The 22820-nt window shown below is 42.2% G+C and overlaps 1 protein-coding gene across 1 annotated transcript; it reads left to right on the forward strand.

Moving 5' to 3' along the window:
• The first annotated feature begins 449 nt into the window (after window positions 1-449).
• Window positions 450-22368, forward strand: THNSL1 (threonine synthase like 1). The gene is made up of 2 exons (XM_082257977.1): window positions 450-497; window positions 19631-22368. The coding sequence occupies exon 2, from the start codon at window positions 19649-19651 to the stop codon at window positions 21866-21868; it is 2220 nt and encodes a 739-aa protein (XP_082114103.1). The 5' UTR covers window positions 450-497; window positions 19631-19648; the 3' UTR covers window positions 21869-22368.
• Window positions 22369-22820: the final 452 nt, after the last annotated feature.

Genomic DNA, 22820 nt, shown 5'->3' on the forward strand with positions numbered 1-22820 from the left:
ATTTCCAAAAAAATGGCGTTTGAAAGACCGCTGCGCAAATACCGCACGACAAAAAATATTGCAATGACCGCCATTTTATTCTCCAGAGTCTTTGCTAAAAAAATATATATAATGTTTGGGGGTTCTAAGTAGTTTTTAGGCAAAAAATACTGATTTTAACTTGTAAACAAAAAGTGTCAAAAATAGGCTTGGTCCTTAAGTGGTTAATACCGCTTTAACATCATTTTAGGGATTTTGTCATTTAAAAGTTTTACTCTTTTCTATCTGATGGGAGACATTTTTTTTTCCTGAACTGAATTAAAACCATCATCACCATTCAGCAGTGTTGTGCACCCTGACATGCTTTCTTCATATTGCCCTTTTACGAGGTTGCCCTTTTAACAGAAGGAAAGTGAAGCATGCTGGGAAGTGTGTTGGGACTGTGGCGAGGGGGGAGGAGAGCGCTCTTGCTTGCTCTGTTGCTGTCAGTGCACATGTAAACAGCCTGGTGTCCGCAGGTAAGGTGCACACAGCTGCCATTTTACACCTGTATACATTCTATATGATGTCATATTATTTAATATATTATTGAAATGTGCAATCATAGCAGAGGATTTATGAACATAGCTCATATATATATATATATATATATATATATATATATATATATATATATATATATATATATATATGTGTGTGTATGTATACACATATATAGGGGGAGATTTACTAAAACAGGAGCACACATAATCTGGTGCAGCTGTGCATTGTAACCAATCAGTGTCTAACTTCAATTTGTGCAATACAACCTGGAAGTTGATTGGCTAGCATGTACAGCTGCACCAGTTTCTGTGTGCTCCAATTATAGTAAATCCCCTCCACACTGTTTGCGTTTTGGAGCCCGCATCATTCCTGTATGCAAGTATATGCTCGGCTGTGCAGTTACCAGTATGAAACGCAGCCTGTCATTGATTTGTACAGGAAATTGTACGCAAACCCCTACCAATGTGAATGAGCCCCTAAGATAGCTTCCAGGGATATTATCCTTCTAAGCTCTTGAATTTGTAGCACTGCCCCCTTGAGGGCTGCTGGATTTCCCAACTTTTCAAGTCCCTCTGGGTTACCGGTAGCAACTGCATGCCGAAACATAACACTTTACTCTCCGGCTCAGTCAATGAACAGTCTAGGGGTTGTTGTGTTTGTTGTTTTATTTTATATTGGGATGGGAGAAGGGAAGAGTGGGATACTTCAGAACTTGAACTATTCACAATGCTGAGGACTTCTATCTGAGGATGCGGCTAGGCCGTAGTTTCACCTTGCCACTAGATGAATCTGAGGTAAAGTTCCTGAATAAACACTTGCTTAGCACTTATCTTCAGGGTACTCGCCTAGCACCCCCTTTCACTCCACCAGCTGACACCTGTCCTCTGATTACTCTATTCCGGGGTGACCCCCTTCCTGGTCAGGCCCTTAGACACGATCCCCTGTACTCATGATACTGTTTTTCAGGTCCTCCAGTGTCTGAACTCCTCCTAGTCAGCTCTTCTGGACCTCTGGGTTCAGCTAGTCACTTCTGGCTCACCAGGCTGACGGCCTGTGACCATACACCAACTGCTGCAGAAGAGGAGGCAGCTGCCACCCTCCTTCTGGGACTCTGCTCACCAGCCAAAGACCCCAAGCACATGTGCTCCTGGCTTTTATACTACACCCCACAATGCTCCGACACAACCAGTCTGTGCCAATCACTGGGCCTGTATCAAAGCCTGTGTACTCATTGGCCAGGCTTCCTCCACTGTCCAATGTGCCTCCCCACATGAATCACACACTGAGCACATTGAGCAGACCTAACTCACAGATCCTGCTCCCTGTTAAGCAGAGAGCAATATAAAATTTACCTGCTGCTCCTCTGATAGGCGGATAGAGCCAAAAACTATACTCACTCTCTAGCACCTACCTAAGAGGGTGCTACACTCCTCCCCACCAAACGAGCCATGTCCTCACTGGCTCTCGGGCAGCCGCCCCCTACAAAAATTATTATTTTTTTTTTTAAATTTTGAGGAGTATCCCACAAACCTGGAAAGGGGGAAAAGGGAAAAAACAAATGTACAAAGTCAAGAGACCTATTAAATTACATGGAAAAATATATATATCTCTGCACAAAAGTAATTTACAAACAATAGGCACATTAAACTTAAAGCACCCCCTGCCAAACAAAAATCTGCAGGTGCAGGTGAAAAATGTCATCCTGACTGACTAACTAGACACAATATTTACATTGCAAATGATGGAGGGCCTAGCCAGACCCGGAAATCCAGTGCGAGCCTGCAAAGGAAAGAAACTGTAGTTAAACACATTATAAAACATTTCTACCTAAACCGGTGACACTGCCCTCTCCTCAGAGGCGACCTTCTCACCGCAAAGTCCCTAGCTACACATTCTGGTAGATGTCACTTCCGGCACACTTGACTCTGCGTTCGGCTGTTACTCCTGGGACAGGTGACAACCAAACCCTGTGAGATAAATGAAATTAAAACCCGCGCTACTGGTGCTATATAACTAAATATCCGTGTTACAAATTAATGCAGCTGCTGTGCATCTAAGTAATTCTTAGAGAAATATACAAAATTAATTTAAAACAGCGCTAGCATTTCAATATATAGAAAGTAAACATGTGTTATAAAAATATAAAACAATCCTTATTCGTGATGTGTCCAATAAGTTATTATTATTAATGGTGACAAAATGATCAAACAGTCCTTAACCACTTAAGCCCCGGAGGATTTGGCTGCTAAACGACCAGAGGGTATTTTGCGATTCGGCACTGCGTGACTTTAACGGACAATTGCGCGGTCGTGCGAAGCTGTACCTAAACGAATTTGGCGTCCTTTTTTTCCCACAAACAGAGCTTTCTTTTGGCGGTATTTGATCACCTGTGCGATTTTTTGATCACGCGCTATAAACAAAAAAAGAGCGTAAATTTTGCAAAAATAGCAATATTTTTCCCTTTTTTTTATATGAAATTCCCCCCAAAAAAAATGTAAAAATCAAAATTTTTTAATATTTTCGGCCAATTTGTTTTATGCTACCTATGTTTGGTAAAAAAAATCGCAAAAAGCGTATTTTGATTGGTTTGCGCAAAAGTTATTGCGTTTACTAACAAAGGGAAAGATTTTTGTCATTTTTGTTGTTTTTTTTTTAACGCGTAATGGCGGCGATCTGCGATTTTTTTTGCGGTACTGCGACATTGCGGCGGAAAGATCGGACCCTTGACTGACATTTTTGACACTTTTGGGGTTACCAGTGACATTTCTACAGTAATCAGTGCTATATATATGCACTGTTACTGTAAAAATACACTGGTAGTGAAGGGGTTAACTTTATTTGAGAGGGAGGGGCTGTGTGTGTCCCTAGGGGCGTGATTCTAACTGTGATTGGCTGTGGCTTCAACTGTATGCAGAGTGATCAATGGATCTACATAGTAGATCCATGTGATCAGCTCTCATACAGAGAGGAGAATGACAGGCAGCTTGTTTACACAAGCTGCCTGACTTTCTCCCTCTCCCCCGCCGATCGCAGAGTGGCCGGCGGCGATCGGGTCCGCCGGTCACACGCGCGGGGGGGTCCGTGACCACGCGGGAGCGGGAGCGCGCCTCCGGCGGCGCGCGCTCGCTCCCTAAACCCTCACAGGCGAGCGACGTAGACCTACGTCACTTTGCCTGTGAGGGGCTGACCGCCGCCGTAGATAGTCGTGCGGCGGTCGGCAAGTGGTTAAATAATATTGTGTCCAATAAAGTGCTCAGGTGCAAAAAAACGATCGTTCAAACGGTGCTCAAGTGAGTGGCCAGACCCTCTCGGTTCCCTACTCACCACAAATATAAGACTCAATCGCTTGACAAGATCATAAATGGCTCTGACAATCAGGCTCTTAGTAGGGATAATTCCAGGATTATGGATGCCTTATATGGGATCACTCCGAGTTGGACCTCCATTAATCCCAGATAAAAGAAAAAAGGACCAATAGTATAGTATGTTTATGGTTATTTATTCCCCCAACGCATATAAAACATACTTACAAAATATATGAGAAAAAAACCGCATGGCATAGAAAACCAACAATGGTGGTGGACGCTGCTATAGCGTGCGTTCCACTGACATCCAGGAAGCAGACCGGAAGTGACGATGCGTTCCAGCCGTACCGGAAATTACGTCAATGCTTTTCACCCGAGTAATGGGCATTTTCATGGACATGATGGATCACGAATAAGGATTGTTTTATATTTTTATAAGACAACCAAACCCTATCAAACTAACTATCTACCTCACTTTATGTGTCACATATTTGTGACTGAAATAGGCACAGTCCCTTTTTAGCACCTGGGCACTGACTATCCTCCTATTTCAGTCAAGCCCACAAGTTCATGAAGACATGCGGAGTCCATCCGACTGATGCTCAAAGTGTCCTTCCCACTCGCAGCACCGAGGCAACATGTCTTCTTTGGGACAAATTGTTTGCTGGAGCTTGAGCAAACTTGTGAGGGTTATCAGTCTCTTCAGGGGCCCCTCACATTCTGGCACCCCCTTCTCCAAAGACACTTCAAGCCACTACCTGCTCTCCCGAGGTAGCAACTTGTACAAAGTTCCTTCAACTGGCCCGACAGAATCTTCACAAAGTGTCTTTTAAAAAAAGTATCTCTGTAAAAAGATCCTCCTCTATGGCCCGATGGCCGAAATTTCTTTCCAGAGTGTCCCTTTAACTCTAAGGTAGTGAATGATCCTGGCCCGATGGCCCAAAGGATCTCCATTTTAGCAAAGTTATTTAATCACTAGAGTCCTTCTTTAGCAAGAGTCTCTTTATATAGTTAGAGGGTTGGCCCTCTTTGATGAAACCATCCAGTGGTGACAGTTTTGCAGATTTCTCACTCCCCTTTGCAAGGATAGAAGGGAAAGGGGTATTGGGAATAGGGCTTTGCCCCTAAGAATGAACTTGAACTATGAACTGTAGCCCCTCTTCTTCTTCAAGCAACTTAGGCTAGCCAGCCTTAACACACAGTTCTGCAAAGGGTAACATCCGGCATCCTTAGCAATAGTAGTCAGGATGTGGGATCCAAGCAATTTTCCCTTCAGAGTCTTTCACACGGATAGACCAAGCCTGGCCAGATGCGTTTGGGCGGCGGCCCACCACATGGTCAATGTAGATAGCCCGCTCCAAATTCCAATTGGCTTTAACAGATTGAAACATCTTCCACAGCTCGGTCTTAGACTGGTTGCAGTGGGGTTTTGGGATGTAGAGAAAATCCCACACAGCAAGCTTCTCTCCTGGCCTCTATCTCCAACATTATTTCCCTAGGAGCATAAGGATAGTCGTATCCGTATTCCAAGGCCACCTTTCTCTGTATCAGCCATTTCAGTCTGGAGAACCTGGGGAGGGTTTGTATGTTGCCTCTCCCAGGTGGGGAGTATAAGGTCTCCTTTCTTGTGATGAGGGAGGCATAGGCCTTGTTTTGTTCCTGAGCCTGGGCATAGGTTTGAGGTGGGGCTAGGTCTGGGACCCGTGTAGCGTAGGCCTTGCAGAACCCCAGATTCTTGGCACACTGTCCACGTACCACTGAATCCCTTGTCTCCTCATCATGAATGCCAGGACTGGCCGAACTGCTCTGTTGATCCGTTCCCCAGTCCCAATATGTCTCTTCCTCTGACTTCCAAACATAAATCCCTTCCTCCAAGGATCCACAGCGATGTTGAAAGCTAGGAGACCCCACATCAATGGCCCCGCTCTCTTCCTCACTTCTCACACTCACAGTCTTCCTCACCGCAGGCCATCGACTCCCCTCTGCCATTGTTGAAACGGTACTGGTATCTGCCACTACAGTCTTCCCGTGCATCAGGTGGCCGCTCCTCGGCCCTCACTACCTGCATGCACATTGCCTCTGTAGTGTGGGTTTCCCTTACTTGGCACACTGTTGTACAAACAGGTGCTACTGGCCCCGGCTCCTGCAACATCTTAAGCACTCCTCTTCCTCTGCCCACAGGGATTCCTGGTTCAGAAGCCGACAGGATATGAGTGACTCCAGTCTCCCACCACACATTCATTCTTCTGGGCTGACCATCACTCAGGGCACACAGACAGAATGCTGACCATACACTATACGAAAAAGCATTCTAACTCATTTTTGAAAACGAACACTCGGCTGTGAGAGCAGATGATCGGGCCATCATGTAATGACTGATAAATCTTTCAATGGACATAATTAATTCATAAATGAATCGTTTTTTTTTTACGTTTTTGCACACATACCTAGTGCAAAAAGTTTGGATGAGAAACACATTAAAGTAGATGTACAGCCAAAGCCCCCTTCACAGCCCAGCGCTCCAGTGAGCGAGGAGGGGGCAGAGCGGAGAACTGTCAGAACGGAGTGATCGGCGGTGTTTGATCTCTCGGTTCTCAGTGTGGAAGCGCCGGGGAACAGATGTAGCATCCACCTAGGTAAGTATAATACTGGAAAAAAATTTAAAGCCATACTTCTCTTTTAACCTTTCAATTTAGCCTTCATTCGGCAGAAAATTTCCAAATTTTTCGTTTTTTTTGGCTCAAAAACATCACAACTGATTACCGATTTGTGCCCATTAACTGGCCGAAAAACGAACGAACTGTCCAAATGACTGAATTTCGGCCGATTTTTCATATAGTGTATGGCCACTATATGTTTCTTTATAGATCATACTATTCTTTGTCTCCTTTATCCCATTGGTAAGTTATCCTCCCCTGTCTGCTCTAAATGCTCCTCAGTGGATGGCACATTCTTCCATATGGTCTGGGAGTGTCCACCTATTGGAGCCTTTTGGTAAGAAGTAACTGCTTCTATCAGCTTACTCACACAACTGCCTAATATTTGTAATCCATTACGTTGCCTACTAGGTTATATAGATGATGACAGCCTCTGCCGAAATAAATTTTTTCCTGCGATTGGTCCTGTTCTATGCCAAGAAGTCTATAGCTATGCATTGAAAATTGCAAGCCCTCCTTACTATAACTTTTTGGCTCAATTTAGTCAATCAGGCGACTCCACTATGCAAACTTACATACAAAGCCAGGGATTGCCCTAAGAATTGTAACAAAATCTGGACCCCATTGGTAGAGTCTGAACAACCCATTTCACCTGAGGCTTCGTTCACATGCTGGCATACCGGATCGAGGACAGAATCGCTGCAATCCCGATTCATTGCAAATCGGGGGACGTCCGTGCGAATTCCCGTGATTTGCAATGGCACCCCAAACGCAGGGCGATTTTGCCACAATAGTCACCCGACGAATCGCTGTAAAATCGCACAAACAGAATCGCGGGATGCCTGTCGCCTAAAAGAAGTTCTTGTACTTTTTTTGTGCAACAGGACCCGAGATTCCTTTTGCACGATTTTTACTGCGAGTCGTTGGGCGAAAATCACGGCAAAATTGCATTGTGTTTGGGGTGCCATTGAAAATCATGGGAATAGCATGGGCGTCCCGCGATTTGTAATGATTCGGGATCGAGGATAGAATCGGCAAGATCCTGCCCGCGATCCCGAATCATTGAAAATCGCAGGATGCCCGTGTTATTCCCGTGATTTGCAATGGCACCTCAAACCCGTCACCATTATGTAAATGGAGCCTAATAATCGTATCCTCATTGCATTTTGTGATGGGATTGTGTGTGTTTTTTTTCCCCCTCTCTCTACATAAGTCATGTTCTGATACGTTTTTCAGTACTTGCTTGCTGGTTCTTCACTGACTGGATATTCTGACAATGTTTACATGTAGTTTACATGTAGTTTGTACCTGTTCATTTGCAAACAATAAAGTTAACCTTTAAAAAAAAAATCCTATATTTTTATCAGTATTGCGCTGACATATTCTTAAAAAATTCTTAAATAACTTAAAATGTAACCTAAAGTGATATTAAATCCAAAACCAAAAATGTAATATATTGCAGCAACAATCATTAAAAGTAGTGGCTGTACTAATTTTCTTTAATTTATGGTTTTCTCTCTGTTTTCACCTTGTGATCTAGCCAGTAACACCTGTATTAGAGTGCCTCCACTCTGGATGAAGGAGCACAGGGGCATCTTTAGACATCAGCATTGCCAGTTGGGGGAAGGGGAGTGTTAGATTTACTAGCAGATTTATCCACTTGGCGCCTGTAGGACGTCCATTGACGTCCTCGGGTTGCAGTGGTTATACCGGGATGATACTTGCACCTGCAAGCATCATCCCGGTATGAAAATTTTCAGCTGGCGATTCCCTTTTCAGCAGAAGTGATTCAGTGGCTGAATAGCAACTGAATCATTTCTGCGAGTGGTGGAAAGGAGTCCCCCCCCCCCCACCGCTGATGGCACCGCCTTTCCGGGCTCTTCCATTCGATTACAACAGAGAGAGAGGAACTAACGTTCATCCCTGTCTGTGACCCTGGAAACAGGAAGTGACGAGTATGTCGTCCCTTCTGGTTCCGCCTCTCTGTTTACCTGCCCGTTCGCTGCCAGGAAAGCAGCCGATCAGACCGATCTGTGTCTGATTGGCTGCATTGGAGGCCAGAGGATAGATTTGGGGTTTAATAGACCCCAGATCTCTCCATAAAGAGAGAGGACCTGTCAGGGTCTATGCTGTCACAAAATATGTTGTTCATCCCTTGTGATAGTAATAAAGTTATAAAAAAAAATAAAAAATTAAAGACTGTAAAAAAAAAGTTTTGTATAAAATAAATAATTATAATAAAATATATATATATTTTGAAAGCACCTCCGTTACCCTGTGCTTAGGCGCAAATGCGAAAACAGAGATTACTCCTGCACTCATATGTAAAAGGTGATTGCACCACACATGTGAGGTATTGTCGCAACTATCAGAGTGAGAACAATAATTCTAGCACCAGACCTCCTGTGTATCTACAAACTAGTAACCTGTATAGGCATTTAAAGTGTCACCTATGGACAATTTTAAGTACTGTAGTATGACGCCATTCTAAGGGCAGGCCCAATTATAAAGCACGATATGTTAGGTATCTATTTGCTTGGCGTAACCTAATATTGTATTTGTTTCCAAAAATTGGTTATTATTTTGTGTTTGTGCGCAATAAAATTCATTAAAGTGTAATTTTTCCAAAAACTTTTGAAAAAACGCTGCAAATACTGTGTGACATAAAAGAATTGCAACACCCATCATTTTATTCTGTAGGGCCTCTGCTAATATATATATATATATATATATATATATATATATATATATATATATATATATATATATATATATATATACACAGTATCTCACAGAAGTGAGTACACCCCTCACATTTTTGTAAATATTTTATTATATCTTTTCTTGTGACAACACTGAAGAAATTACAGTTTTCTACAATGTAAAGTAGGGAGTATACAGCTTGTATAACAGTGTAAACTTGCTGTCCCCTCAAAATAACTCAACACAAAGCCATTAATGTCTAAACCACTGGCAACAAATGTGAATACACCCCTAAGTCACAATGTCCAAATTGGGCCCAAAGTGTCAATATTTTGTGCGGCCACCATTATTTTCCAGCACTGCTTTAAAGAGGTTGTAAACCTGAAAAAAAAAATTCTCTTCTGTTTGCAACCTGTAAGAGAAACACATAATGAGCTAGTATGCACCGCATACTAGCTCATTATGAAATACTTACCTTAGAACGAGCCCCCCGCCGTGCCATCCGCTAACCTGTATGACGGGCGACATGTCCAGTCGCCCGTTTTCCGGGATCGACGGTCACGGCACGGGTCTCTGAAGGAACGGCACGAGCGGCCGTTCCTTCAGAGCGCATGCGCCAGTGACGTCACTGGCTGCATGTCAGGTAAATATCTCCTAAACGGTGCATGTTTAGGAGATATTTACAGTACCTATAGGTAAGCCTTATCATAGACTTACCTATAGGTACAAGTGTCAGAGGAGGGTTTACTTCCTCTTTAACTCTCTTGGGCATGGAGTTCACCAGAGCTTCACAGGTTTCCACTGGAGTCCTCTTCCACTCCTCCATGATGGCATCACGGAGCTGGTGGATGTTAGAGACCTTGCGCTCCTCCACCTTCCCTTTTGAGGATGCCCCACAGATGCTCAATAGGGTTTTGGTCTGGAGACATGCTTGGCCAGTCCATCACCTTTACCCTCAGCTTCTTTAGCAAGGCAGTGGTCGTCTTGGAGGTGTGTTTGGGGTCGTTATCTTGTTGGAATCCTGCTCTGCAGCCCAGTCTCCGAAGGGAGGGTATCATGCTCTGCTTTAGTATGTCACAGTACATGTTTGCATTCATGGTTTCCTCAATGAACTGTAGCTCCCCAGTGCCGGCAACACTCATGCAGCCCCAGACCATGACACTCCCGCCACCATGCTTGACTGTAGGCAAGACACACTTGTCTTTGTACTTCTCACCTGGTTGTCACCACACATGCTTGACACCATCTGAACCAAATATGTTTATCTTGGTCTCATCAGACCACAGGACATGGTTCCAGTAATCCATGTCCTTAGACTACTTGTCTTCAGCAAACTATTTGTGGGCTTTCTTGTGCATCATCTTTAGAAGAGGCTTCCTTCTGGGATGACAGCCATGCAGACCAATCTGATGCAGTGTGCGGCGTATGGTCTGAGCACTGACAGGCTGAACCCCCACCCCTTCAACCTCTGCAGCAATGCTGGCAGTACTCATAAGTCTATTTTCCAAAGACAACCTCTGGATATGACGCTGAGCACGTGCACTCAACTTCATAGGTCGACCATGGTAAAGCCTGTTATGAGTGGAAACTGTCCTGGTAAACCGCTGTATGGTCTTGGCCACCATACTGCAGCTCAGTCTCAGGGTCTTGGAAATTTTCCTATAACCTAGGCCATCTTTATGTAGAGCAACAATTCCTTTTTTCAGATCCCCAGAGAGTTCTTTGCCAAGAGGTGCCATGTTGAACTTCCAGTGACTAGTATGAGAGGGTGAGTGCGATAACGCCAAATTTAACACACCTGCTCCCCATTTACACATGAGACCTTTTAACACTAACAATTCACATGACACCGGCGAGGGAAAATGGCTAATTGGGCCCAATTTGGACATTTTCACTTAGGGGTGTACTCACTTTTGCTGCCAGCAGTTTAGACATTAATGGCTGTGTGTTGAGTTATTTTAATGGGACAGAAAATTGACACTTTTATACAAGCTGTACACTCACTACTTTACATTGTAGCAAAGTGTAATTTATTCAGTGTTGTCACATGAAAAGATATAATAAAATATTTACAAAAATGTGAGGGGTGTACTTACTTCTGTGAGATACTGTGTGTGTGTATGTGTGTATGTATATATATATATATATACATATGTTTGGGGGTTCTAAGTAATTTTCTAGCAAAAAAAAAGTAGATTTATACATTTAGGAGAGAAGTTTCAGAATTGGCCTGGTTTGAAAGTGGATTAAATACACTAAAAAACTGAAGACAAATTTCATCTCACAATTTATAAGTAGTTACAGCAAACAGTTTTTTTTCCTTTTGGGATAAAGGTTTTACATGAATAAAGCCCTGTCAGTGGTAAATTGTTTCTCATCCCTGTAACTGATACATCTGCAAGAGATTTTTTGAAAAACAATGGGCTTACTGGCCAGATCAACAGATGAAAATAGAAGAAAGAAAGCATAAAAAATAAAAACAATAGTCCCTACTCAATACTCTTACTCTTGGACCTCTCTGCTGCCTTTGATACTGTTGACCACCCCCTCCTTCTCAAAAAACTCAGTTTGCTCTGTCTCCGTGACTGTGCTCTCCATTGGTCGAATCTTACCTATCTCACCGCACCTTCAGTGTCACTTACAATTCCGCTTACTCCCCTGCCACTCCTCTTACTGTTGGGGTCCCCCAAGGTTCTGTCCTTAGACCGCTACTATTCTCAATCTATACCTCCCTGGGTCAGCTAATAGCCTCCCATGGCTTCCACTACCATTTCTATGCTGATGATACCCAAATCTACCTCTCTACCCCTCAGCTCACCCCATCAGTCTCCTCCCTCATCACTGATCTACTAACCGACATATCAGCCTGGATGTCACACCACTTCCTCAAACTGAATCTATCTAAAACTGAGCTCATAATATTTCCTCCTCCACGTGCCCCTTCCTCAGAATTCTCTGTCAAGATCAGAGGAACAACTATCAGTCCTTCCACACATGCCAGGATGCTAGGGGTAACCCTGGACTCTGCACTGTCCTTTCAGGCTCACATCCAATCCCTGTCCAAATCATGCCGCCTTAACCTCCGCAACTTCGCTAGAATATGGCCCTTTTTAACCAACGACACCACCAAGCTTTTAATTCACACCTTGGTTATCTCTCGCCTCGACTATTGCAACTCCCTCCTCATTGGATTACCCTTGCATAGATTATCCCCCCTTCAATCCATATTGAATGCTGCTGCAAGACTTATCCACCTTACCAACCGTTCAGTGTCCTCTACCCCTCTCTGCCAATCCCTTCATTGGCTTCCACTCACCCAACAAATAAAATTCAAAGTGCTAACAATAGTTTACAAAGCCATCCACAACTCTGCCCCCAGCTACATCACTAGCCTTATCTCAAAATATCAATCAAGCCGCTCTCTTCGGTCCTCCCAAGACCTTCTGTTCTTTAGCTCCCTTGTCACCTCTTCCCATGCTAGCCTCCAGGATTTCTCCAGAGCTTCTCCCATTCTTTGGAACTCTCTACCCCAAACTGTCCGACTGTCCCCTAATCTATCCATCTTTAGACGATCCCTGAAAACCCTTCTCTTTAGAGAAGCCTATCCGGCTACTAACTAATAACACTGTTTCACTTTCTCCATCAGCTCATCCCCCACAGCTATTACCTTTTGTATCAATTGACCCTCCCTTTTACATTGTAAGCTCTAACAAGCAGGGCCCTCTGATTCCTCTTGTTCCAAATTGTATTGTAACTGTAATGTCTGCCTTCATTTTGTTAAGCGCTGCGCAAACTGTTGGCGCTATATAAATCCTGTATAATAATAATAAAAAAGAAACTGAATGCAGCTATCCCATCTAAGAATTAGTAAGCTGCAATATAATGTTTTAGGTTTATTACTGCTTTATACAATGGCAAAAATGTGCATGTATTGGAGAGATACACTTTAATATTTTTGTATTACACTGAGATATTCTTAAAAAATCACCATAACCTAAAATTTAACTTAACATCTAAAATAAACCAAAGCAATATCACCTAATCCGAGGCCTTTGAGATGACAATAGTTTTAGTTAAAGGCCTACTATGTCGATTGGGAAGTCCGAGTTCAGCACAAAATAAATTTAAGTAGCATTAATGAATAAAATTGCAGTAACAGATAATGACTCTCGGCATTTTCCAAACCTTATTCCACTGGGAGGAAGAGACTGTTAGAATCAATTGAAAACAGTTTCTGACTTTGCCGTTTGTTCGCTTAGGACACACTTGGCATTTCTTCAAGTAGCTATGACCTTGTAGTATTGCTAATTACTGTCTGGAAACCACTCAACCTTTCAGTCACTGTTCATCGAAGGTGTATAATTACTCATGCTGGTGGCTGCCAAACTTTACATTTGAAGGAAAGAAACTTTATAAAGCCAGATAGGAGTTTTGAAAGACATTGTAGCATCCTTTAACCTAAAATGGCTAAAAGAATAGCAAATAGGTTGCCCTTAACCACTTAAGCCCCGGAAGATTTTACCCCCATTCCGACCAGGGGGTATTTTGCGATTCGGCACTGCGTGAATTTAACGCACAATTGCGCGGTCGTGCGACGCTGTACCTAAACGAATTTGACGTCCTTTTTTTCCCACAAACAGAGCTTTCTTTTGGTGGTATTTGATCACCTGTGCGATTTTTTGATCACGCGCTATAAACAAAAAAAGAGCGTCAATTTTGCAAAAATAACAATATTTTTCACATTTTTTTATATGAAATTCCCCCAAAAAAAAATGTAAAAATCAAAATTTTTAAAAATTTTCGGCCAATTTATTTTATGCTACCTATGTTTGGTAAAAAAAATCGCAAAAAGCGTATTTTGATTGGTTTGCGCAAAAGTTATCGCGTTTACTAACAAAGGGAAAGATTTTTGTCATTTTTGTTGTTTTTTTTTTAACGCGTAATGGCGGCGATCTGCGATTTTTTTTGCGGTACTGCGACATTGCGGCGGACAGATCGGACCCTTGACTGACATTTTTGACACTTTTGGGGTTACCAGTGACATTTCTACAGTAATCAGTGCTATACATATGCACTGTTACTGTAAAAATACACTGGTAGTGAAGGGGTTAACTTTATTTGGAAGGGAGGGGCTGTGTGTGTCCCTAGGGGCGTGGTTTCTACTGTGATTGGCTGTGGCTCTAGCTGTAAGGACACTGATCAACGGATCTACATACCAGATCCGTTTTATCAGTGTCTTTGCAGCGAGGAGAATGACAGGCAGTTTGTTTACACAAGCTGCCTGACATTCTCCCTCTCCCCCGCCGATCGCCGAGTGACCGGCGGACATCGGGTCCGCTGGTCACACGCGCGGGGGGGTCCGTGACCACGCGGGAGCGGGAGCGCGCCCCGGGGGGCGCGCGCTCGCTCCCTAGACCCTCACAAGCAAGCAACGTAGCCCTACGTTAGTTTGCCTGTGAGGGGCTGACCGCCGACGTAGATAGTCGTGCGGCGGTCGGCAAGTGGTTAACATCTACAGTGCATTGCGAAAGTATTCGGCCCCCTTGAACTTTTAAAATTTTTAAGATTTCAAACTTTTTTAACAAATAAAAAACTGAAAAATTGGGAGTGCAAAATTATTTAGCCCCTTTACTTTCAGTGCAGCAAACTTTCTCCAGAAGTTCAGTGAGGATCTCTGAATGATCCAATGTTGACCTAAATGACTAATGATGATAAATAGAATCCACCTGTGTGTAATCAAGTCTCCGTATAAATGCACCTGCACTGTGATAGTCTCAGAGGTCCGTTTAAAGCGCAGAGAGCATCATGAAGAACAAGGAACACACCAATCAGGTCCGAGATACTGTTGTGGAGAAGTTTAAAGCCGGATTTGGATACAAAAAGATTTCCCAAGCTTTAAACATCCCAAGGAGCACTGTGCAAGCGATAATATTGAAATGGAAGGAGTATCAGACCACTGCAAATCTACGAAGACCTGGCCGTCCCTCTAAACTTTCAGCTCATACAAGGAGAAGACTGATCAGAGATGCAGCCAAGAGGCCCATGATCACTCTGGATGAACTGCAGAGATCTACAGCTGAGGTGGGAGACTCTGTCCATAGGACAACAATCAGTCGTATACTGCACAAATCTGGCCTTTATGGAAGAGTGGCAAGAAGAAAGTAATTTCTTAAAGATATCCATAAAAAGTGTAGTTTAAAGTTTGCCACAAGCCACCTGGGAGACACACCAAACATGTGGAAGAAGGTGCTCTGGTCAGATGAAACCAAAATCGAACTTTTTGGCAACAATGTAAAACGTTATGTTTGGTGTAAAAGCAACACAGCTCATCACCCTGAACACACCATCCCCACTGTCAAACATGGTGGTGGCAGCATCATGGTTTGGGCCTGCTTTTCTTCAGCAGAGACAGGGAAGATGGTTAAAATTGATGGGAAGATGGATGGAGCCAAATACAGGACCATTCTGGAAGAAAACCTGATGGAGTCTGCAAAAGACCTGAGACTAGGACGGAGATTTGTTTTCCAACAAGACAATGATCCAAAACATAAAGCAAAATCTACAATGGAATGGTTCACAAATAAACATATCCAGGTGTTAGAATGGCCAAGTCAAAGTCCAGACCCGAATCCAATCGAGAATCTGTGGAAAGAACTGAAAACTGCTGTTCACAAAGCTCTCCATCCAACTTCACCGAGCTCGAGTTGTTTTGCAAGGAGGAATGGGCAAAAATTTCAGTCTCTCGATGTGCAAAACTGATAGAGACATACCCCAAGCGACTTACAGCTGTAATCGCAGCAAAAGGTGGCGCTACAAAGTATTAACTCAAGGGGGCTGAATTATTTTGCACGCCCAATTTTTCAGTTTTTTATTGTTTAAAAAAGTTTGAAATATCTAATAAATTTCGTTCCACTTCATGATTGTGTCCCACTTGTTGATTTTTCAAAAAAAATTACAGTTTTATATCTTTATGTTTGCAGCCTGAAATGTGGCAAAAGGTCGAAAAGTTCAAGGGGGCCGAATACTTTCGCAATGCACTGTAGATTTGTCATTATCATTATACAGGATTTACTGTATAAAGCACCAAAAAAGTTACAGTACAACTTACAATACAATTCAAGAGGAATCAGAGGGCCCTGTTTTTTAGAGCTTGTCAAAGACTGGGAAAGGCTTGTCTTCGTCTTCTTTTTTTTTTTTTTTTTTCTATAAAGATGTGAAGAAAACACAAAAAAATATTTATAATCAAATCACTGGTTATTTTCTGACCGGTTGCCGACCACACACCACCTAGTTACTGCGGCAGTGTGGCTCTCCCAGGCAAACCGACGTAAGGCTTTTTAAAAAACATTTTCTGTATGTCCACCATTGAACATATAAGAAGTCACAGTATGGGGTGTGGAAAAGGAAGGGATTGTAGATTTCTGTGGCTATCAGGGAGTCCAACATGAGTCTGGTCAGTCTAGTTAGAGCAGAATGTGTTTGTCAGTATGGGAAATGTGAACGCTGGGATTTGTAGTTTTTCAGAGATAGGAGAGGTGCCAGTTGGATATTCTGGAATTTGTAATTCTAAAGACGGGAGAGATGCCAGTGGGACAGTAAATAGATCCTACCGTAGCACACCAATCCAAAGTAAAACGGGAAATACAATCAAAAGAAATCTGGAATTTGCTGCAACACTTCATCTTTATTGATCCTTCATGCAAAAAATATCAGACAGTGTGGGGTACAGTAAAAGTTGACACATTTTGTGCTGTGACTAGCTCTTACTCATAAACTCAGACAAGGTTATGAGTAAGCACTAATCACAGGGCGAAACGTGTCAACTTTTACTGTACCCCACACAGTCTTTGAAGTTTTTTGCATGAAGGATCATAAAAGGTGAAGTGTTGCAGCGAATTCCGGATTTCTTTTGATTGTGTATCTGCAGACGAGCTGTGCTAGCACCTTCACCTAAACCCTGGATATGGTGTGGATGGATGACTAATGTGCTCACCTGGAGCGGCTTTCTCGTCAATGGTGGTTGTCTAAGGCAGGAAAGAAGTGGAGCAGTAGGCGCTAAAGTCTCCAAAGGGTATATAATTCTATTAATCCCCAAAATGGTACCAAAAACAGAAGATCAGGACTAGCACACTATACAGTACAGCAATGCACATTTAATAGGTATAAAGGAAAAGTATTTAATTACAATAATGCTTCCAGTTAATAGAACATATAAGGTCAAAATGATATTCCGCAGTTAATAAACAGAATCAATATATACAGAGTATATACAGAAAGATGGATTACCCTGAAAAGGCACCCAGACACAAGGCAAGGAGGAGTGAGAGCTCAAAGTATGACATCTTGGAGTAGAACCCCCTCTTCAAATGATGTGTATCAATTGTTCAATGTACTTTTGACCATATATGTTCTGTTTACGGCAAGCAATATCGTAATTAAATGCTCGGCCTCATTCACACTGGACGTTTTTACAGCTGTTGTTTTTGGCTTCAGTCCTTTTTTTCTACAGCAAGTAAACTCCCCAGCATGTTATCCTATGTGTCCATGCACACATAGGCTGTTTTCAACAGTTTTTAGTAGGAGCATTTTCTGGCTGGAAAAAAACCCAGAACCAGTGGGTTAGAAGATGAGTTTTTCAGCTGTAAAAAGCTGCTATTTGGCACGTATGAGCATTTTTGAGCCATAAACTTTTGTCGAAGTATAGTTTTGCAAAAAAAAAAAAAAAAAGCTAAAAAATGCTTAAAAACGCTAATTTAAAAGGAGGCCTTATACTTATTTAATGTTCATTTGAATATACTGTGTTAGTCCTGAGAAGAAAGTTCTGAAGACATATGGGAGGCTCCAATAAAGGCAGCCATACATGGATCAAAATTTGTCTGGTTCAGAGGGGACAAGCCAAATTTAGATCCATGTATGGACACCCTGGTTGTACAGAAGTATGCAACCAGCCTGTGAGATTTACAGTAGCACAGCAGAGTGATTTCCCCCACCCACCTCAAATGTGTGCATGGGGGAATCGGATCATTTATTATTTTTTTTGTTCAACCAACTAGTTGAACAAAAAAAAATGATCAATGTATGGGTTGCCTTTGGCGTCCACGCAACGACACCAAAGTGACAGCAGTGTAATTTTCTGAGGATATTGCATACACAGCTCAGTGTACATTCCAGCACAGTGCCTGTATGGCGGTAAGACTGAACTCCAGCACATGCACAGGATTGACATCCTCTTGCGCCAGCCAATAAAGACAGTGCCAGCCGGACTTTGGACCATTTGAAGGAGAGGTAAATGTTGCTGACTTTGGTTCAGCTTTAAGCAGCTTTCTTTCTTAAATAGTTTCCCTATATATTTTCTATATTCTTATATTTTGTTGGCTAGCAATAAAGCTTAACTGTAGTCAAAACTAAAAATGCACCTTTTTAACAGTGTAACAGTCACTAAAAAATTGGTCTGTAATGTTCTGCTTGCCAGGGCTCACTCCCTATTAAGACTAATGACAGCTATGGCCTCTCTTGGGCAGGGCCACAAGTCTTGTAACTACCCCTGCATGCTTCCTATCGATCAGCAATGATGTAATTATGCCAATGACGTAAAAGATACTCCTCGTCTGATCCACTCACCATGTCTGTAGGACCTAATTGACAGGGCATTTAAACACTCTCCCGAGCTCAGAAGTGTGCAACTATGCATGCAGGAGTAGTAAACAAAATGCACTGTACCTGCCTATAGTGCACCCACATCCATCCCACATCCATGGGACATGAAATTCAGTGGGGCATGTCAACTGGCCAAAGGATGTGATGTCAGGTACCTCAATGATTCTTATTCCAACAGCCAGATATATCTCCCCTGTGAGAGTAAAAATGATTTTGCAGTATTTTAAAAGTCTGATTTTAGTATAATTATCTAAGATACAGGAAAAACAGCTTCTTTGATGTAGGGGAAGGGAAGTTTAGGAGAAAATTAAGGTGCATCCCGGAGTTCAGCTTTAAACGTTCTTTTCCTTTTGACTCTTTTTATTATTTTTTTTCTTTCCTTTTCTTATAATAATAATCAATCTGTTGCATTTAACACACTCTGTAAGATGTTTATATTCTTATAATATGTAATCAAGTACATATCCTTTTATTGTATTAATAATTTTTTTCTGTATTTATTTCTAAAACCTAATTCTAATGTTTAAAAAAACATACATCCAGCTTCTGACACAGAGAGCTTTCAACATGAGTCTCTAGTAGGTAATGGAAACGAGAATTGGTTGCAATATTAATGCAAGGACAAGATTCTTTTTTTTTTGTATTGCATATAAATGTATCTCAATATTTTCTTGCCTCAAGTATGTTTTTATATTTTACTTGCCATTTTTGCCATTTAAATTGTATTTTCAAACTGTACATTACCATGTGCCTTATTAATTTGTTTTCTTTTAAATGTGTTAACAGATTTCACATAAAGTTTACATGTTTACCAAGTCAATGGCAGGTGCCCGCCTTTTTAACCAACATTCCAGGAATAAAATGTTTCACATTCTATTTTCAAAGCCAGCAGCACATTCCAGACTGCTGAAGTTATGGCTTTCCACCCTCAGTTCCCTTGTAGGAGAAAAGAATCTTATCTTGATGGGTCCTCCAGGGTCCGGGAAGACCTCAGTTGGTAGAATTCTTGGCCACAAGCTGGGCTGTCCTTTTATAGATGTGGATGACGATGTCCTTGAAAAAGACTGGAACATGAGTGTGTCCAATAAATTGCAGGAAGTTGGCGATGAGCAGTTTTTAGAAGAGGAAGGAAAAGCCCTTTTAAAGTTTTCAGCATCTGGAAGTGTGATTTCCCTTACGGGCTCCAACCCTCTTCACACTAGTAGCATGGAACACACAAAGAAAAATGGCTTAGTTGTTTATCTTGATGTTAATTCACAGGATATAATTGAGAGGCTCGAAGGAATGAAAGTAGATCGTATTGTTGGGCAAAAGTCCAGAGCTTCAATTGGCGATATACTTCAGAAAAGGAAGCATTTTTATAAAAAGTGGCATGATGTGCGTGTACTCTGCCAGAGTGGAGATACTGTAGAGGTTTTGGCTGAAAAAGTAATTGATGCAGTAAAAAAATATCAGACTGTAGACTCTGATACTTTTGTTTCTACAAGATCCAAAAGCTGTGAAGCTGAAACGAGCCAAGACAAAGCAAAATATTTTAGTGATGTTGTCATTGAGGGATTAGCTGCTGATGGTGGACTCTACGTTCCCAAAAATGGTCTACCAAAGCTTACTGCTGGCGAGTGGGAAAGATTGGTTAAGTCAACTTATGCTGAAAGGGCACAGATAATTCTAGAAAGATGCATCCACCCAACCGATGTCCCAGCTGTTGTTTTAGGAGAAATTATTGAAAAGGCATATGGTGAAAATTTTGCTTGTAGAAAAATTGCCCCTATCAGGCATTTGTCTGGCAATCAGTTCATTCTTGAACTCTTTCATGGACCAACTGCTTCTTTCAAGGACTTGGCCTTGCAGTTTATGCCTCACTTGTTTGCTTATTGTGTCCCCAAAACATGTAACTATCTAGTCCTTGCAGCTACTTCTGGAGACACAGGTAGTGCTGTTCTGGACGGGTTTAGCCGCCTCAGTGACCTTGACAGGAGAAGGATGGCCGTCTTCTGTCTCTACCCCGAAAATGGAATAAGCCAGATACAAAAATCACAAATAATTGCTTGTCAAGGAGATAACGGATTGGCACTGGGAGTGAAATCTGATTTTGATTTTTGTCAGACTGCAATAAAAGGAATATGCACCAATCCTGATTACACCGGCTTTCTTACAGCTGAATATGGAACTACTCTTAGTACTGCCAATTCTATCAACTGGGCCAGGCTGCTGCCTCAAGTTGTGTACCATGCTTCTGCTTATCTTGATCTTGTCAATCAGGGTTTTATAACTTTTGGGAACCCAATTGATGTATGTATTCCCACCGGTAACTTTGGCAACTTACTTGCTGCCATTTACGCAAAAGAGATGGGAATACCCATTCGAAAATTCATTTGTGCCTCCAATCAAAACCACATTTTGACCAGTTTTATCAAAACCGGATGTTATGACCTCAGAGGTCAGAAATTATTGCCATCCCATTCACCGTCAATTGATATACTTAAATCATCAAACTTAGAGAGGTATTTACATCTTATCTCTAACCAGGATGGTGAGCTTGTTAAGAAACTCTACAGTCAGTTACAAAGTCAAGGTCATTTTCAGCTGCCGGAAAATGTATTCAAAAATCTCCAGAAGGACATTATTGGCAGCTGGTGCTCTGAGGCAGACTGCTTGTCCGCAATACGCTCTGTACATAGTACAAGTGGATATATCATGGACACACACACAGCAATTGCCAAAGTTGTGGCGGACAGGGTGCAAGACCGTACTTGTCCAGTTATCATTTCATATACAGCTCATTATTCTAAGTTTGCACCTGTTATTTTGCAAGCTTTGAGGATTGAAGAAATCAAGCAAAGCCCATTAAGCCAGCTCCATCTGTTAAATTCCTTCCGTCCCTTGCCTCCTGCTCACAGGGCACTCTTAACAATGCTTAAAGACCGAGAGTCTCATAAGAGCTGCGTTTTGGAAGCCGATTCAAACCGCATCATGGGCCACGTTGAAAATTACCTTCAAAAACTATTCTTGAGGGCTTACTAGCAGTCGTGGCAGCTATAATCTTTCCTGCAAAAAATCTCCTTGAAAATCCAGACATTTGATACAGTAGAAAAACAAACTGTAGCCAAAAAGCGTACACTCAAGCAGATTAGGGAAATGTTTCAGGAAAGCTATTTCAATGCTAATTTGAAAAAGGAAAGACCTTCGCTCGAATGGGCTAAAATTAGTTTGAGAAAATGACTAATGTAATGTGTTTGGGTTGGAAGGCATTGTGAGTTGTAGGAAAACAAGTCATGTCTCTGAACACTGCCAGAGGATGATGACAAAATTGATGGTGTTTCCTTTAGGGTCTGTTATGTTGCTATGATCGCAGTCCATGGACTGTGCTGAATGTGTAATTCCGGATTTAAGTGGTATGAATGACACCACACCCTTATATCATTCATTTAAAGAAATGGCTTTTTCAGATGGGTTACTAGTAGCAAAAGCTTGTTCGTTATTTGAACAGCAAATGGAGTGCGATCATAACTAAACTGATGGCATTTAGAGTCGGTTCACACTGAGGCGACACGACTCCTTACTACTTCGGGGGCGACTTGTGCATTACATTGCACCACGACTTCGGAGCGACTTGCATGGACTTCACATAATGGAAGTCTATGCAAGTCGCTCCGAGGTCGCCCCGAAATAGTACAGGACCCTTTTTCTAAGTCGGAACGACTTGTGTCGCTCCTATTAGAACGGGTCCTGTAGCGGTCAATGGACCGCGAGGGAGCGCGACTTGTCAGGCTGACAAGTCGCGCTAATGTGAACCGGCTCTTAGTCCAATGCAGCTGAATATCACTACAAAATGATTTTAGGGGTAATTAGATAAATGGCAATGTCACTCAAAACTGATTTCTCTATTCTGAGAAAAGTGTGGCAGAGTCTAATGCTGTTTTGAGATTTTGCTGCTATTCCTTACCCTACAGGAAGACCACACCTCCTCTGATCA

Source organism: Pelophylax lessonae (genome assembly GCF_965119305.1).
Source record: "Pelophylax lessonae genome assembly, chromosome: 5".
NCBI lineage: Eukaryota > Metazoa > Chordata > Amphibia > Anura > Ranidae > Pelophylax > Pelophylax lessonae.

Excerpts from the sequence above, each read along its gene's own strand:
- THNSL1 (XM_082257977.1), top strand. The coding sequence starts at position 19,649 with ATGTTTACCAAGTCAATGGCAGGTGCCCGCCTTTTTAACCAACATTCC.